Genomic DNA, 18308 nt, shown 5'->3' with positions numbered 1-18308 from the left:
GAAAAGCAGCCTATGCTGGTGGCCTGGAGCACCGCACCCACACACACCGTCTGTAAGTGAATGAATTTACACTTTGGTTTGTATACCAGCCTCAGAGACTGTTGGGCCGCCAGCACCTGACACATAACAAACAATCCATGTTAGTTTTACAGGTAAATAAAAGACAAAGGCGGGTCCGTGAGAGGCTGACCACATCACGGAGAACAGTGAAGGGTGGGTGTCTGATGCTCAGGACAGGATCGGGGAGCGGTCAAGGCCTGCAGGCCAAAGGAAGCCAGCTGGGGACAGAGGGCAGACAGTATCCCTCACCCTGTGGCACAAGCCTGGAAGCTGGCTCTGCCCTCCGTCAGGAGCTGGGCAGCAGAGGCACCGCTGCACCATGACAGGACGCTTTCATAGCCTCTTCTTGGATGGAGGGGTGCGCCTGTCCTGAATGAGGAGCTCAAGGTGGGAAAATACACTCTCAGCTCCAACTTTGCCACAAAGGTGGCAGCAGAGGCCCTGAGTTCATCTGGCTACGCAGGAGACTGGGAAGGACTTCTGACTGTTCTCACAGGGTCCAGAGGACCTGACTCTGCCACCAGCTCCCCAAGGGGTGGGGGCGCTGCTGGCAGGCCCCTCCCCTCCACGGGCTCTGCTTTCCTAGCACACTAGGAAATGTGGTCACATTAATCACTTGCACGTCTCTAAATGCAAAGTGTAAAGTTCCATGTGTCAATTCATCTAATCCTCAAAACGATCCTATGTGCTTTTCCTAGCCCATTTCACAGATGAAGAAGTTGGACTGGTGAGGGGGTTTTCCACTTTTACAAATTTGCAGTTGACAAATCCTTCTTGGAAGAAAAAAGTACAGAAAAGACCAATGTGGAAAACAGACAGATTGGAGCAACTCTGGTTAGGGGAGGAGTTGAGGGAGATAAGGCCAGAGCCCCACTTAGCTAAGGCTCTCCCCACAGGGCTCGCAGAGGCTCTCCAGAAACAAGAGGCTCTGAAGACAGATCTGCGAAGTCTGCCTTCAGGGCTGAGCCTGAGGACTGGTGAAGCTCACTCAGCTGGACTCCCTTCCCCAGGGCCACAGACTGCCTGGGGCTGAAGTGAAGTTGTGGAGAGAGCCTTGGGGGCTGGGAGGGTCCACCCTACACCCTGAACACCCTGCTTATGGCCGGGGGGTGCGGGACGGCCACTCGGTGGAGACCCTGACAGGTGATGCATTCCTCTGACGGCCTGTCGGGACCTGCGTGACACCATTCCACATCCACATCAGGAAACGGGACTAGGAGAGACTGGTGAGGGCAGGAAGGAGGGCAGCCAGGGCTCTGCTGAGCAGCGGGACAGCGGGGAAGACAGGTAGAAATCCTCCAGGGTCTGCCCAGCTGGCCAGAGGGTGAAACGGGTGCTCCAAATCACAGGCTCGCTGCAGCCTTGCTGGCTTTTAGAGATCACCCAGGCCTGTCCCCAACTTTACAGACCCGGAAACTGAGGCCCAGAAAGAAAGGTGAATTTGCCTAGATTTCTCAGCTGATGGGTGGCAGGGACTGGACAAGAACCCAGATTTCTTGATCTCTCGTCCAGTACCCTTTTCCCAACATTGTTCTGCGAGAATAACACGGAGACAGGGCCAAATAAGTCAAAATGAGGACCAGACACTTAAAGGTAGTAGTCCTGTATCTGCGACGCGATTCTCTGCTATCCTGCCGCGTGACCTGGGGCAGGAAGCAACCCCCAACCTGGGTCTGGATCCAGTTTCCTCCCTGCTCCGCGGGACGCCGTCCAGGGGCCCAGTGGGGTCTAACACCCTCCCCAGCACCCTTCACTCTGGAGTGAGAGGGACAGGTACAAGAGCGCCGCTGCTGCCTGGGCTTTGCACAGGCACATCGCAGGCAGCCCGAGAAACGTCCGTCGCTCCGCCAGGCGGAGTTCTGCCCCGAGAGTCTTCATCCCAAGCAAGGCCCCAGGTGCACTGAGTCCACGCGCGGGCCTTTTGCTTTGAGCCAGGGACACACGCGCCGCCGGCCCGCACAGGTCTGCAGCGCCAGCATCCGCACAGTTACCGGCACCCGCTCCCTCGCTCGCAAACTCCGCCACTCGCCCGGCCACCCGCCTCTGCTCCCGCACGCGCCGCTCCCCGCGCTGCGCGCGGGGCGCTGGAGCCTCACCGCGGGCGCCCTAGCCCCAGGCGGGTTCCCAGGGAGCCGCGGCTAGCGCGGGGAGGGGAGGATCCCCGCAAAGTGGGGTGGGGTGCTCCGCGCCAAGCCCCGCCCTCCCCGCTGGGCCCCGCCCTGCCCGGCCGGGAGGATGTGAGCTCACTCCCGCCTCCATGTTCCCGGAGTCGCCTGGAAGCGTCCGTCCGAGGTCGCGGGCCGCCTGGGGAGTCCGCAGCGCGCCAGACCCCTCCGGGCGCCGCACGCAGTAGGTGCCATCCTAATGAGTTCGGAATGAAGGCGGGCAGCAGCGGGACCGACGCAACGCCCCGCCGGTAGCAGCCGCGCCGCCCGGGCCGCGCACGCCACACCGCTGCGCGCGTCCGGCTGGGCCACGTGACCGTGCGCGCACGTGTTCCGGCCTCTCCGCGTCGCCGCTGCTAGCCTCCTCCTCGTTGCCCCGGCATTGGTCCGCCTGGAGCCGGCGTGGGCTGGGCCCGGGAGGCGGCGGCCCGGGGAGCCACGGAGACGCGGGCGCCGAGCGTCACTGGGGAGCAGGCCCGGGCCGGTGGTCGGCAGTCTCCGACATGAACCCCAGGGGCCTGTTCCAGGACTTCAACCCCAGTAAGTTCCTCATCTACACCTGCCTGCTGCTCTTCTCGGTGCTGCTGCCACTCCGCCTGGATGGCATCATACAGTGGAGCTACTGGGCCGTCTTCACCCCTATATGGCTATGGAAGCTTCTGGTCATCGCGGGCGCCTCGGTGGGTGCGGGCGTTTGGGCCCGCAACCCTCGCTACCGCACTGAGGGGGAGGCCTGCGTGGAGTTCAAAGCCATGCTGATCGCTGTGGGCATCCACCTGCTCCTGCTTATGTTCGAAGTCCTCGTCTGCGACAGGGTGGAGAGGGGCACCCACTTCTGGCTGCTGGTCTTCATGCCTCTCTTCTTCGTGTCCCCCGTGTCCGTGGCTGCCTGCGTCTGGGGCTTTCGACACGACAGATCGCTGGAGCTGGAGATCCTGTGCTCTGTCAACATCCTGCAGTTCATCTTCATCGCCCTAAGGCTGGACAGGATTATTCACTGGCCGTGGCTGGTGGTGTTTGTGCCTCTGTGGATACTCATGTCGTTCCTTTGCCTGGTCGTCCTCTATTACATCGTCTGGTCCCTCCTGTTCCTGCGGTCCCTGGATGTGGTTGCCGAGCAGCGAAGAACACACGTGACCATGGCCATCAGCTGGATAACGATTGTGGTGCCCCTGCTCACTTTTGAGGTCCTGCTGGTTCACAGATTGGATGGCCACAATACATTCTCCTTCATCTCCATATGTGTCCCCCTTTGGCTTTCCTTACTAACTTTAATGGCCACAACATTTAGGCGGAAGGGTGGCAATCATTGGTGGTTTGGCATTCGCAGAGACTTCTGTCAGTTTCTGCTTGAAATTTTCCCATTTTTAAGAGAATATGGGAACATTTCATATGATCTCCATCACGAAGATAGTGAAGATGCTGAAGAAACATCCGTTCCAGAAGCTCCGAAAATTGCTCCAATATTTGGAAAGAAGGCCAGGGTAGTTATAACCCAGAGCCCTGGGAAATACGTTCCCCCACCTCCCAAGTTAAATATTGATATGCCAGATTAAACTCCCAGAGAGGACCCAAGCACACAGACTCCACCCTGCCTTTGCCTCTTGTTCATTCATCCTAAACCTGGAAATGGAAGCAGGCTCCAAACACTGTCCTCTCACGCCCTGTTTGAGGCCGCTGCCTCATCAGTATGCTTCATAGATGGAGTTCTTTCCATATGTGGGTGTATGTGGTGTGTACCTGCGTAAGAGAACTTGCTTGCCAGGTTTGCACGTTCAGATGTAGCTGGGGGCAGTAAGCTGAATTGTTTTAGTAGGTCCTCAAAAGGAATAACTACACAGCTGTTTTTTTTTTTTTTTAAGTGCTACTGTACCTATAAAAAATATTGTTTAAAAAGTATTTTTCTACACTGCTAATCTAAAATTGTATTTCAGATTGTGCCTGTTATGACATAATAGCAAATGTAAAGAATTCTCTTTCCCACCACTTGTTTATAAACCTCACAGTCGTTATTTTTAGTGTCCCTACTGTTAAAATACTTTCTCCTTGGGCTTTGCTGATACCGGTCTTTGATATTCTGATAGATGAATTTTTCTAATGGAATGAATCCATGCATATATAGTATTTATATGTACATTTTAGCAGTGTAATATGTTGAATTCTAGTTCTCTGCAGTACAATGTATTATGTTAAAGTATATTTTAAAGCTTACATGTGAAGATACATGTCTATTGCAGATGTCCTTGAAGACTGCATAAAACAATATGTGCCCGGTGTGGCTTTTACCAAAGTACTAGGCACGAATATAGAGACTGCAAATCCCGTGCGTCTTAACATTTAGGTGTTAGTAACCGAGGTCTGTGCCGTGTAAATGTCTCTGGTGGTACCCGTTAGTAGAGGAAGAAGCCACTGCCCTTGGGAACTTGTGACATGCTCCAGTGTGGTACCAGGCCATAAAGTGACACGGTGGCTTAGCACCTTGAATTTTTCCACACAGGTAGTAACTGTGTGGAAATAAGCAACAAGTGGTTTGTCCATTTCTAAGCATCTTAGACTTACTAGTTGGCTGTACTGTAAAGCATTACTTGTCCTTGGAAGGCTGGAGAGAGTGGCCTTACCCAGAAGTGCCAACACAAGCAGGTACCATTTTAAGGTCCAAACTTTTTCATCTGTCAGCAATAGGGAAACAGTTCCAGTTCTCTTTGTAGAGAAGTCCGGTTTCTTTAGGTGCTGGTAGCACACCAGGGAATCGGCAGAAGCTGGATCCCTGCAAGAGTTATGTTCGTCTGACTGAGAACAAATAAATACTTTCGAAAGGAGGTTAAAACGAAAAGGAGTGTGGATGTTATTACTGTGGAGAAGACTGGATGGAGTCCACTTATTAGTCATTTACTAAAAATGATCTCAACTGCGTTCCACACTCTTTGCCCTGGCCATGAGGCAAACGGGTTTGGAGAAAAATAAAAACATAATCCTAAACTATTTTTCCCGTATATAAAACATTAAAATAACATGCTTTGTACACGTGTTCTCAACAAAAGCCTGTGCTAGGAAGCTGAGTGCCAGAATGCCCGAGGGAGCCACAGCTCAGCTTAGTCGGCTGGGACAGAGCTCGCTGTCTGTCTCTCTCAAACTGGCAGTTTACACCAGCCGGCAGCCCTGAGAGCAGTGGATGTAACTTTATAAATAAGGATTCATTCATTCATTTTCTCAATATTTCTTTAAGACCTACCCTGAGCCAAGCATGGTGCATCCCGTGGGGATGTAGTGGAGAGCAAACAGGGAGGTGTCCTGTATAGTGAGAAGTGTGAGCTGCGCCCGCAGAGGGAAAGAGCCCAGAGCAGCCTGTACAAGCTGCAGGGAAAGATGCTGCTGGCCTCAGGGTGACCTAGGACTTGAATCCCATTTTTGTGTTCAGGAGCCCAGTGCCTCCCTTCCACCCCTAAAGAATTTCTCCAAGACATGGATTTTCGTTTCAGTAAGATTTAGGGGTGGATGGGCAGGCAGTGCCGGAGGAGTTGGGAGGCAGGTTTGGGGGTTGCAGTGGGATCACCGGCCCGTTACTCCCCAACCTGAGGGGTCCCCCACAAACCGCCAGCCCATCTTACCTCCTGTCCCCCAAGCTGTCTAGTGTTGGAGAGCCAGCGTCTGAAGTGTGGAAACAAGCTTTCTCACCAGGTAGGTAAAAACGGAGGCGACAGGTTATAGGAAGTTATTTGTCGGTGAGGTCGAGAGAACTTCAGCAGTGCCTGGGAATTTACCACGTTGCCGTGTGACACTGACTATCCAGTGTTCAGCATGTATCAAATTCTGGAACTCTTCCTCCTGTGACGGGCTCAGTCAGAGTCAGCTGTTGCTGCAGAGCAACCCCAGAACTCGGTGGTCTACATCCACAGATTCCCGTTCTCGGGTAGTCTGCAAGTTGGCTTCTGGGTTATGCTCCAGGGCCGGGTCTGATCAGGTCTGCTCTGCAACAAGTCCGGTATTCTGGGTCTCTGGTCGAAGTAGCAGCTTTTCCTGGGCCGTGTTCTTTCTCATGGCAGAAGCACAAGAGGCTGAGCCCTACCCTGCAGGCACAAATATAGTCCCTGCTCACTTTCGATTGGCCACAGCACATGGCCAAGCCTGACCTCCGTGGGGAGAGGCAGTGCACGGCCCGGGAACAATCACAGTCCGCGTGGGTCTGTCACTCCATGACCTCAGTGTTACAAGATGGTTTCAAGGAATCACGAAATTTGTGGCAGATCACCCATGATGCATTTCCCCTGTGCTTTACAAATGCTCTGTAATTGGTAAAAGCTGTTTTCCATTAGAAGGGCTCCGTTGGGGATTTGAGGTGAGATGAAAAAGACCCTGCATTCCAGCCCCTCGGTTAACAGTGGTGCGGTCCAAGTGCTCCACACAGGACAGTTTTGGGAAAGTGCTGGAATCCAGAGCTTCTCCGGAGGGCTATGCAGGGCACTTTGGAAAGGCCAAGCGTGGGTGCAGGGAGCCCAGCCATATAGGTGGAAGCTGCAGATGGTGAGGGAGGCCTCCCGCCTGGCCCTGCCAGGGCCCCGACTCAGTGAAGGAAGCTGTTGGGTATAGGTCACTCAGCCGGGCAGGACAGATGGGACAAAGCCTGGCAAGCTCACAGGGGTCCGGGGAGCTGCGTGGCTGGAAACTCAGGCAGGGCCGCAGCACAGGGACCATTTGCTGGGCGTGCTGCAGCTGCCACCGCCAGCACCACTGACAGCATGACACCCACAGAAACGGAGCCTCCAGACTCGCCCCTGCTGCTGCAGTACTTCCTCAGCTGTCCGCCCTGAGCTCACGATTAAGTACCAGGAGGGAGGATACGATCAGGCAAACCTCACGTGTGTTCATTCTGTAGCCCCCAGAACGTGTGAGGAGAGAGCATCTGGCTCCTTTGTCTCCAGGAGGAGGCGGGACTCTGCCAAAACTCACTCAATAAAAGATTTTCCCAAAAGGAAGGGTGTTCTGATGCCAAAGATGCCAAAAGTCCACTACGCCACTTTCCTTGGAGATCTGATGCGCACCTTTCCTCCCATCCTTACGCCTCGGAAATCAGGCTCCCGCCTGACATAACACAGCCATGCCTCATAGCAAGACAGCCGTTCATCCTTTCCCTAGGAGAAAAGAGAGGCGATGCCAAGCTGCTTCAGCAGCCGTTAGTACTTCTTCCAGCCCTTCACCCAGGATGTCTGTAGGTGTCTCTCCCTCTGGTTTGGTCACAGCGCTGTCTGTTTAGAACGTACAGGTTACAGTCAGCCGACACACCATGCCGTCGGAAGTCTGGTGCAAGAACCCCCGGGGGTTCTCAAGGCCCTTCTTTTCCCAACCTCACGTGGTTTTCCTCAGCCAGGATACCATACTGCCACAGCCCGAATGCAGAAGCAACTATGGGAAGGCAGCGGCCTTCTGTTAAGCCAGGCTTTAAAGGTCTGCAAAAATGCAAAACGATGCCACTCCTACTGACGAAATACATTTTTTGCTTTGGAAAATATAGGTTTTTAAAAAATTTAAAGTTAATATGTAATGGATGTAGGGTCTTAAAATGGACAAATAAATATTTTTCAGAGTTATTGGCTTTAATTTCTACGATGCTAAATGTTGGCATAACTAATAAACAAGAGCTCGTTGGGGTCCTCAATGATTTTCAAGAGTGCGAAGGGGTGCTATGACCAAACTATTTGAGAACTGCTACCCTATATTATCATGGGGGAAAGAAAGAAGGAAAATAAAAGTTTAATAAATTAAAATCTGTAGGACGTAGTGGGGACGGAAAAGCGCAGGTCTGCAACACAGCACAGGACGGCTTCTCTGCAGTCCTGATGCTTGTCTGCGGCAGCACCTGGGTTAGTCAGGTCCCTTCATTCGGGGGCCTGAGCCCATTGCTGGTCCTGCTGGCATCTTCCATTTAATCTCAGCACGAGACATGGACGTGCTTAGAGGAGCCTGGGGGATCCCCTGGAATTTGGCCGTGAGCCTCTTGTCTTCGTTTTGCAGAGGCAAGGCTATTTCCCATGACTGTCTGTCAAAGGGGGAGGTGGGGGTTTTCCTGGGGGCTGGGATAGTTGATCCTGACTACTCCAGGGAAACAGGGGTGGACAGTCACACCCAAAGCTCACCGGCCACCTTCTCTGTTTTCAGGATGTCCTGTTTGTTAAACAGCGTCCCTGCGGGGAAGGGGGAGTGGAAGTGGGTTTTGAAACTTTCCTCCGCCGCAGCAGCTCTCTCGCTCCCTCCCAGTCGCTCTGCTGTGCCCCCGCCCCACCCTGGCTCTGGAGCCCAGGCACCCAGCGATGTGGCCATGCTGCGCCCTTGAAGCCAAAGCGGAGCCACGTGCTTCCAGCGGAGCTTCAGCAACCCTCTGGGACAGGATCTTGGACCACACATCACGTTTCTTGCCCCCTCCCAGCCCTGTCACAGGTCCACCCTTTTGGACACGTGGCTGCCTTCCTTCTTCTCTCCACACAGAGGCCGCCTACTCTGGCCCCCTCTTGGCCTGAGCAGCAGAACCGAAATATGACTGGCCACTCATGGCAGAAGTCCCATCCCCCATGGCCATGCTGGCATTTTGACCCGGCCTTTTCAGATTTTGACCCAGGGGTAGGAGTAGTGTGGGAAGTTCAGACTCATTCGCTAGCCTGAGACTTTCCCAGGCCGGTCTCCTACACACTCCTTAACCAGTAACCAATGAGAACAGGCCAGGGTTCCAGGCCAGTGTGACATGTCCAGCCAGGGCTGCCCCTCAGCACCCAAACCCCCACCACCCGGCTGCCCACCACTCCTGCCACCCCACCTCCCGCTCCACAGCCTGTTTAGTGACAGGGCTCTGAGTTGGGGCCCTTGCTGTCTTGAACATCACTTACGGCTCTTCGCTCTACTCAAGGCCTGCCGTGCCCTCCTTTGGGTTCCAGCTGGGCTCAGCCTCTATCCGGTCCTTGTTCCCTGCCCACTTCTTGTCCCCTTGGATGGGACACCTGAACCTGGTCTCACAGCTGACCCTGAGAACCAGACTGGACTCTGCTCTAGCCCAGGGCTGCAGGCTATGACCAACAGGGGCTCTGAAGGTGTTAGCCAAGCTCCCAAGAGCTGGGGGATCATCTGGGGCCACCTAGACCCAAGTCCCAGCCTTGGGAGGCCAGACAGAGCCAGGGTATCTGGTCTAGAGTCCCTGATGGTCACCATCCTTCCAGCAGGCATCAGGCAAAAGCCACGAGTGGCAAGGAGGGCATTGCCTGGGATGTCCCTGGAGAACTGTTTGAGGGCCCTTGGCAGGTGAGAGGGGACATTTCATGCAGGCCACGTAGGGGTCCATGGTTGGCCCATCCAGAAAGGAAGAAGGTGCAGGCGCGGCCCTCAGGAGGGCAGCCAGGCCTGTGCGCCTCCAGTAATACAAGTATAGTGACACAAGAGGGACTGCCTGGAACCAAGCAGGACCTCTGGACAGCTGCCCCAGGGAGGAGGAAGAGGTAGTGCTTGAGTGTAAGTGAGGTGAGCCTGGTGCAGACACGGGGTGTCGCAGCATGGGCAGGCCCAGGGCCGGGAACATGGACGATGATGAACGTATCAGTCGGGATGCTTTCGGCCATCGTTGACAGTGACTTAAACAATAAACAGCGTTACAAGAAATCCAGAGGCAGAGCAGCCAGTGAACAGGGTATGTTGTTCAGCAACTCACCGGGGTCTCCGTGCTGTCTCCCGCCTCTCCATCATGCCATCCTCACCCTCAGCTGTTGGTGATAACTGCCCCAGTCACCAGACACAGCTGCAGATGTCTCTACAGACGAGGGGTGGCTGGCAGAGGGGAGCCGCAGTTTACCCAAGCGTCTCCTTTAATCAGGGAGGAAAACCCTCTGCAGAACCCCCGGGGACTCTTCCTTTACTCCCCTAGGTTGAGGTCAGGGCACAGACGAAGCCTGGCAAAGGGGGTGCAGCCACCACGAGGGTGCAGGTTTGCCATGGTTCCGACCTAACGTCGTGAAGGTCGGGCTCCCAAGCTGAGGACTAGACCTGCATGGCCGGGAAGAGGAAGGGCTGCAAAAAAGAAAATAGCAAAAGAACCTAAATGCCCCAGAATTGGGGATTAGTTAAACACATTATACCTACACATGCTGGAATTTTTTGTTTTTGTTTTTGAGTCAGGGTCTTGCTCTGTCATCCAGGCTGGAGTACAGTGGCAGTTACAGCTCTCCGCAGTCTAGAACCTCCTGCGCTCACGATCCTCCCAGCTAAGCCTTCAGAGTAGCTGGGTCTACGAGCCGGTGCCATCACACCTAATTTTTCTTGTTTTGGTAGAGACGAGGTCTCCATGTTCCCCAAGCTGGTCTTGAACTCCTGGGCTCAAGTGATCTCCCGCCTCAGCCTACTGAGTAGCTGGGACTAAACCACTGTACCCAGTTAATTTTTTATTTTTCATTTTTTTGTAAAGATAAGGTCTTGCTTTGTTGTACAGGCTGGTCTCGAACTCCTGGGCTCAAGCGATCCTCCTAACTTGGCCTCCCAAAGCGTCGGGATTACGGGTGGGAGCGGTTGTACCCAGCCTATGCAGTCTTTTAAAAAGATGTTTTACACAGAATTTGGTAAATTCCTTGAATATTGAATAGCGAGTAAATTCTCTGAATACTGAGTCCAAGAAAACTCAACATAATGCTAAGTGGAGCTGGGGGTGGCAAGACGGGGGTTAAGGAGGGAAATGCGGGATGAAACGCTTTGTTAATGTGCGTGCAGGAAAAAGAAGTCTGGAAGAAAACAAGCCAAAGTGATACCAGTGCTTTAATTTTCTTTCTACTTTTCTGTATTTAACCGCTTTTCTGCAATGCGCATGTCTAACTTTTATATTCAGAAAGGTAATTTCCACGACTGCCCCAGGGCCAGTGAGTACACAGAGGAAGGTCCCCTGAGCCATACGTGTGGAGGATAAGGTGATAAGGTGAGGTGGTGGGGTAGGAAGAAAGAGGAACTTAGGGCAAGCTGAGACTGAGATGGGACCCAAGTGCTGAGGCGGGGGACAATTCCCCCCCCCCCCCGGTGGGGAGGCAAAGAGGTCTCCAGAGGGACCCCCTCGAGGAGGGTAGAGGGCAGCAGCAGCCCCCGCCCCAGGCCCCCAGACCCTTTGTCCTTGCCTCAGGCATCCCTTCGCTCACAGCAGGGCCTTCTTCTCCCCCTGCAACCCCCCTAACACGACCAGCCCCCTGGTGACAGCCCGCATTCATTTATTTTTTATTTTTGTGTGTTAATTTTTAGTAGAGACGGGATCTCCCTATGTTGCCCAGGCTGGTCTTGAACTCCCAGGCTCATGTGATCCTCCCACCTCGGCCTCCCAAAGTGCTGGGATTACAGGCATGAGCTACTATACCCAGTCACAGCCCACATTCGATAGCTGAAAGGGGGTCTCCCCATAGGCCGCATCACTTCCTATGTGGTGTCACCTGGAACCTGAACCCACCCTGAGCAGCCTCGGATTTTCACAAGTCCTGTGGGCACTGGCCCCCACCCCAACAAAGACTGCTCCCAGGCCCGGCCATGAGGCTTGTTTCAGCTCTGGAGGAAGTGGCTGCTTTCAGAGTGAGAGAATCCAGGGCATACGGTTCTCTGGTGCAGACTGGCTGTTCCCCTCCATTCGCTCTGGCACTTTGAAATCACACAGATGTGGCCATCAGAATGCACTGGCACCATCCCAGAACCAGAAGCAGAACACGCCTTGGGAGCAAAGGGCCCCGAGAAAAAGAGCTGTCTGCTCAGGGAGCTGAGACCTGGGTTTAAGTCCCCCAGGGGAGCCATGTGACCCAGGACAGACCACTGACCTCTCCCAGGGTCATCTTCGGGGGTGAACCTTGTGAAATCACCAGGGTGGTCACCATTGTGAGCAATGGTGGCCTGAGAGACAGAGGAGCCAGCCTGAACTCCGGTGTTCCTGAGTGGGGCTGGAATACCCCAAGGATTTCCTGCCACACACTCCGAGCCAGCCTTACAGGTATCCCCTGCAGCCACGCTGGTGGTCCACCATGCCCTGGGTCAGAGCATCCCTGCACTTGCTCATGGGCATCCCTGAGTGGCTTGCTCTGTGTGGGCCATGAACATCACAGGTTTTCTCGTGCTCTCCCTGCCAGCCTGAGTGTCAGCTGGGCCCTGCCTGTCGATGTCTGTAATCCCACTGTGCCTGGTGCCTGGTAGGTGATCAACAAATGATTCTTGAGCAAGGGAAGCAAGCAGCGGGTATGGACTCCTAGGTGACTCACTGACAGACACAGCCCCAGTCCCTGGCTGCAAGGACGAGGGGCAGAGGCACGAGCCCAGGCAGCACACCCTGGGATAGCGTGTTGATCTCCTGCGGCGGCCACAGCAATACCATAAACTGGGTGACTTAACACACGTTTGTTCTCCCACAGTTCTGGAGGCTAGAAGTCCAAAATCAAGGTGTCAGCCAGTCCCCACTTCCTTGTCAGGCTCCGGACGAGGATCCTTCGCCCATCTGTCCTCGTTTCTGGTGGCTTCTGACAATCCCTGTCATTCTTGCCTTGCGGCTGCAACACTGCAGTCTCCATCTCCACCTCACATGGCTTTCTCCCCCGTGTGTCTGCATCTCTGTCCAAATCTCCCTTTCTTTTATAAAGACACCACTCACTAAATGAGGGCCCGAACAAATCCAGTATGACCTCATTTTACCTTGATTACATCAGTAAATACCCCATTTCCAAATAAGGTCACAAATGTAAGTATCAGGGCTTAGGACTTGGACACATCTTTTGTGGGGGGGGGCACATAATTCAATCCCAACAACAAGGGTCACAGGGCAGCTGCCCCTAGAACCTGCCCACCCTCAGCCCTACCTTAGCCCAGGTTGAGTGGGCCGAAATCCCAAGCAGGAGGATACCTGCCAGCCTGGGGAGACTTTCTCAGCTGCTGGAGCAGCCACTGCCCTCCATGGCCATCCGGAGCCTCCTTGCCCCCCGTCAGGACTTCTCTGGGACCTTTTTGCTGCCAAATCCCTCACGGCAGCATGGGCTCACAGAGTGCCAAGCAGGAGGCTCGCCTGATGGAGGAATGCACAGCTGGCCCAGAAACACCACTGGTTCCTTCCCTGAGAGTCAGTGACTGACGGCAGCGTGTCCACAGAAGCTCAGGAAGCAGCAGAATGGAAACGTGCCATCACACACATCCCAGCACCACTCCGTGCCGGCGACAGTGGGAGCTTCTGCTGGAGGAGGAAGCAGAAACCCTCTGAGCTCTCCCATCATGAGGTTCTCAGCAGCTTCACCCCTTTATGGCAGCTTCCAGAATCTGGCCACACCTTCAAGGACCAAACTAAACTTGCAGTCCTCACCCTAGTCCATCTCTCTGTTTGGGGTTCTATGAAGGTCTGCAGCTGATGCTAAAATTCCCGCTCTTCCTTCAAGTCTTAGTTACAGTGCTACCCCCTTCAGGAAGCTTTCCTCGACACCTCTGACCTCATGGGGATGGATGGGGGGTTCTTTGGCTTCCATCTCGTAGCCCTTACCCTGCAGCCTCAGCGCTATCTGTTTCTACATCTGACTCCTTCACAGGACTGTGACCTCCTTGAGGGTTGGACTGCACTGGTTTTCCCTGGGTCCCCGATAGGCCTGGCATATTGGAAACGTAAGAAAAAATGGATGGGTGAATGAGTGTGTCTGCCCGAGCCCCTAAGCCAGCTTCTGGATTGTCCAAAGGGGATAAGGGGCGAGACTCTGGAGTGTAGAGAAGGGAAGTTGGAGGCCAGGTGGGGCGTGGGTGCAGTGAGAAGCACCTGGAAGGCCCTTGGCAGAGAAGTTGGGCTCAGCAGCCAGAGCAGGGCAGCTGCTGGGAGTGGCAGTGGGAGGGCAAAGTTTCCAAGGCCATGAAGACAAAGGCCAGCCAGAGCCACATGCTTGCTGCACAGTGGACACATACATGCTGGGCATAACCAGGGGACCTCATCCCATGGTTAGGGTTAGAGGGTACAGAGCTGTGACCAGTATGGCTCTGGATTCTGGGGCTCACTGCTTCTACCCCCAAGAGGCCATCCAGAAACAGAAAGCTCTGCTCCACACCCATAGCAGCTAGACAAAGGCCAGTGCCCTCTTGGCATGGCCTGGACCTTCCCTCTCCCTGGACAGTGCAGCCTCTGCCAGAGGGACACACACGCTTCCAGCCAGAGGGAGCTGTGGCTGGGGCCACGAGCTGAGCTGACACTCTGACCAGCAGGAGCCTGCTGGAAGCAGGGGAGCCTGGCCTGGACATCACAGCCCACTCCTCCGGAACGCTCCATCCACCTGTTAGCCACGGCTGAGAACTCCTGGGCTCTCCAGTCCAGGGTAGCCTGAGGCTCCTTAGCTCCCCCAGCAATGAGTCCTGGCTGCCCTCAAGCCCTGGGGTTACCTCCTTGCCCTCTATCCTTTCCAAAGCAGACACAAACTGTCACCCTCACAGGCCTAGTGCCTTCGTTTCCCCAGCAGCACCATGAGACTGGAATCATGGAAACTTGCCTCAGTGCAATGGTGTGGGGACCTGGACCGACTTCAGCAGCCCCCTCCTCACGCCAGTGGTACCCCAAGGGGACCTAGTACACTCCCTTTGGGCTACGGGCCATCCTGACATGTTTTTATGTGGCAGGTTGGGCTCAGGTCAAAGAACCTGGAAACCATCATTCTCAGCAAACTGACACAGGAACACAAAATCAAACACCGCATGTTCTCACTCATAGGCAGGTGTTGAACAGTGAGAACACATGGACACAGGGAGGGGAGCACTACACACTGGGGTCTGTTGGGGGGAAATAGGGGAGGGACAGCGGGGGGTGAGGAGTTGGGGAGAGATAGCACGGGGAGAAATGCCACATATAGGTGAAGGGGAGGAAGGCAGCCACGTATGCACCTATGCAACAATCTTTCATGTTCTTCACATGTACCCCAAAACCTAAAATGCAATAAAAATAAAAAAAATAAAAAAAATAAAGCATGGGAAAGTGATGGCTGGGACCTGGAAAGGGAGGGAAAGGCTGTGTGTTCCCCAGCATACAAGCCCAGGCAGGAAGTCCTGCTGCTGCCTGTGACTTGGAGGGGCTAGACTGACTTCCTGGTCACGGAGGCAAGTTCAGGACGGAGGCCCTCAGCTAACCTCAGTCTTTCCCACTTCAGGCAGGGGAGGCGGGTCAGTGCCTGCAGCGGAGGGCTGAGCAGCAACACTTCCGGGGCGGCTTCCTGCAGCCCAGAGAAACAAGATGCCCCTGAGCCTCTCCGCCCTGTCCAGGTGCCCAGGTCCTTGTAATGATCCATGACGCACCAGCTAGGAAGGTACATAATTGCACTTCACCCTGGAGCACCCTATAGGTCCTCTTTCTGGAACACTCTTCATTCTTTACCATCATCACTTGTGCAATTTCTGACTTCCCCCAAAGTCACTCTGGGAATGAAGGGACTGCTTGCTGCTTTGGAAAGACTGAATATCGGGTGAAAATTCATTTAGTTTTCACGATGAGTTCAGAAAGGACTTGAAGTTTCTCCCAGAAGTGTTTCTGCCCCTCCCTTTCTAACTGCACTTTTCTCTGCAGTATCGATTTCTTGGTTTGGAGATTTTTTTCATGTGGTCTTGAAGCAATCAAGTTAATTTAGTGTTCATTGCGTTTCTTTTTTCCCCCTAAGAGCTTTCAAATAAGTATGTAACTCAGCCACATCAACACGTTTTTTTTTAAAACTGCTTTTAGTTCATTTTCTAGGATGTCTCTCCTTCGTTACATCCAAAGCCAAGCTCCTACCTCGTAGCCATTCTTTCTGGGGCCTAAGCTTGCTCATTCTTCCTCTCCATTCTTTGGCCTACCCAGAAGGCAGTGCCAGGCTTCCCTGAAGACAGGACTTGGCTTCCAAAGCATCTTCTAATGCTGTCTACACTTGCTTTTTTTTTTTTTTTTTTTGAGACAGAGTCTCACTCTGTTGCCCAGGCTGCAGTGCAGTGGTGCCATCTTGGCTCACTGCAACCTCTGCCTCCTGGGTTCAAGCTATTCTCCTGCCTAAGCCTCCTGAGTAGCTGGGACTGCAGACATGCACCACCACACCTGGCTAACTTTTGCATTTTTAGTTGAGGAGGGGTTTCATCATGTTGGCCAGACTGGTCTTGAACGCGTGACCTCAGGTGATCTGTCTGCTTCAGCCTCCCAAAGTGCACTTGCTGTATCTTTTGATGGATTTTGAAGGCTGCTCTGGCTGCAGCTGCTTGAAATATGAAGTTTGCATCCATCTTCTTGATCTGGTAAAGTCAGACATCAGACTAATTTTCCTAAATATTTGGATTTTTCATCTTTCAGTTTTTTTCTAAATTCTCTATTTTAAGCTTAAGTGAAGAGATGGAATTTTTGAGTTTTTTATTAATTGCCTCCAGCACTTCCTTTTTAACAATAAGAAAATCATCTTAAGAAACTATAAAGCCCAGATAGGACTGACTTCATCGCAGTCCAGTAGCATTTTTTGTTGTTGTTTTTTATCTTGCTCTGTCGCTCGGGCTGGAGTGCAGCAATGTGATCAAGGCTCACTGTAGCCTCAGCCTCCTCGGCTCAAGCAATCCCCCCACCTCAGCATCCCAAGTAGCTGGGACCACAGGCGCATGCCGCCATGCCCAGCTCATGCGTTTGATTTTTAGTAGCCACAGGTCTCCGCATGTTTCCTAGGCTGTCCATCCAGTAGCTCCATGGCACCCTCATGCGCCCAGATCTTTCTATCTGTCTGTGGCCCCCTGTTGGCATAGCCTCAGTCTGTTCACAAGATGGCTGCAGCAGTTCCAGATGCCAGGTCCAGAGCGACAGCAGAGACCTCATCCATCAGCTCTCACTAGGAATGAGGAATCTTTTTCCCAGAAGCCCTTCAGTCGATTTCTCCCATCTCTCTGGCCTCAACTAGGTCACATACCATTGTGTGTGCATGTGCGTGTGCATGTGTGTGTGCGTGTGCGTGTGTGCATGTGTGTGTGTGTGGTTTTTGAGACGGAGTCTCATTCTGTCACCCAGGCTGGAGTGCAATGGCACGATCTCGGTTCACTGCAACCTCTTTCTCCCAGTTTCAAGCAATTTTCCTGCCTCAGCCTCCCAAGTAGCTGGGATTATAGGTGCCCACCAGCACACCCAGCTATTTTTTGGTATTTTTAGTAAAGACGGGGTTTCACCCTGTTGGCCAGGGTGGTCTCAAACTCCTGACCTCAGGTGATCCCTTGCCTCGGCTTCCCAAAGTGCTGGGATTACAGGCCTGAGCCACCAAGCCTGGCCAAGTAGTTTTATATATACACAAACACACACACATATATGTATACGTGTATATATATACATGAAGTCATAAAATTTGTCATTTTAAGCATTTTAAGTGTACAATTCAGTGGGATTGATTACATTCACATTGTTGTGAGACCATGAACAACATCCACTTCTGAAACCCTTTAATCATCCCACACAGAAGCTGGGTTCCCATCAAACGATAACTCCTCATCCTTCCTTCCCCAACCCCTGGGAACCTCTATTCTACTTTCCATCTCTATGAATTTGACTATTCTAGATATTTCAGATACGTGGAATAATACAGTATTTGTCATTTTGTGCAAGGTTTATTTCACTTACCGTAATGTTCTCAAGACTCACATACATTGAAGAATGTAAATGTGGTATATCCATTATATATTTATCCATCCGTCCACTAATGGACATTTGCGTTGTTTTCAACTTTTGGTTATTGTGAGTAATGCTGCAATGAACATATTGACATACAAGTATCTGTTTGAGTCCTTGTTTTAAATTCTAGTGAACATATGCTTTTAGGGGAGAATTGCTGGATCATATGGAAATTCTATGTTTAGCTTTTTAAGAAACTGCCAAACTGGTTCCCACACTGGCTGCACCTGCACCATTTTACATCACTACCAGCAATGTGTGAGGTTTCCATTCCTTTACATCTTCATCAACAGTTTCCTTTTTAAAAACATAGAGCTATCCTAGTAGATAATGCAGTTGGATTACTGTGGTTTTGATTTGTATTGTCCTAATGACTAAGGATGTTGGACATCTTTTTATGTACACCACCATACATGGCTAATTTTTTTTTT

At 52.8% G+C, this 18308-nt stretch overlaps 1 protein-coding gene across 1 annotated transcript; it reads left to right on the top strand.

Moving 5' to 3' along the window:
• The first annotated feature begins 2689 nt into the window (after positions 1 to 2689).
• Positions 2690 to 5044, top strand: TMEM185B (transmembrane protein 185B). Its single transcript, XM_012468372.3, has one exon. The coding sequence runs from the start codon at positions 2729 to 2731 to the stop codon at positions 3779 to 3781; it is 1053 nt and encodes a 350-aa protein (XP_012323795.1). The 5' UTR covers positions 2690 to 2728; the 3' UTR covers positions 3782 to 5044.
• The last annotated feature ends 13264 nt before the right edge of the window (positions 5045 to 18308 follow it).

This window comes from Aotus nancymaae, unplaced genomic scaffold (assembly GCF_030222135.1).
Source record: "Aotus nancymaae isolate 86718 unplaced genomic scaffold, 86718_ANA_hifiasm-v0.15.2.pri h1tg000029l, whole genome shotgun sequence".
In the NCBI taxonomy this organism is placed as follows: domain Eukaryota; kingdom Metazoa; phylum Chordata; class Mammalia; order Primates; family Aotidae; genus Aotus; species Aotus nancymaae.
This window is presented reverse-complemented; position numbering and strand designations above follow the sequence as displayed.

Coding starts and splice junctions, on each gene's coding strand:
- TMEM185B (XM_012468372.3), top strand. CDS start 2,729: ATGAACCCCAGGGGCCTGTTCCAGGACTTCAACCCCAGTAAGTTCCTC.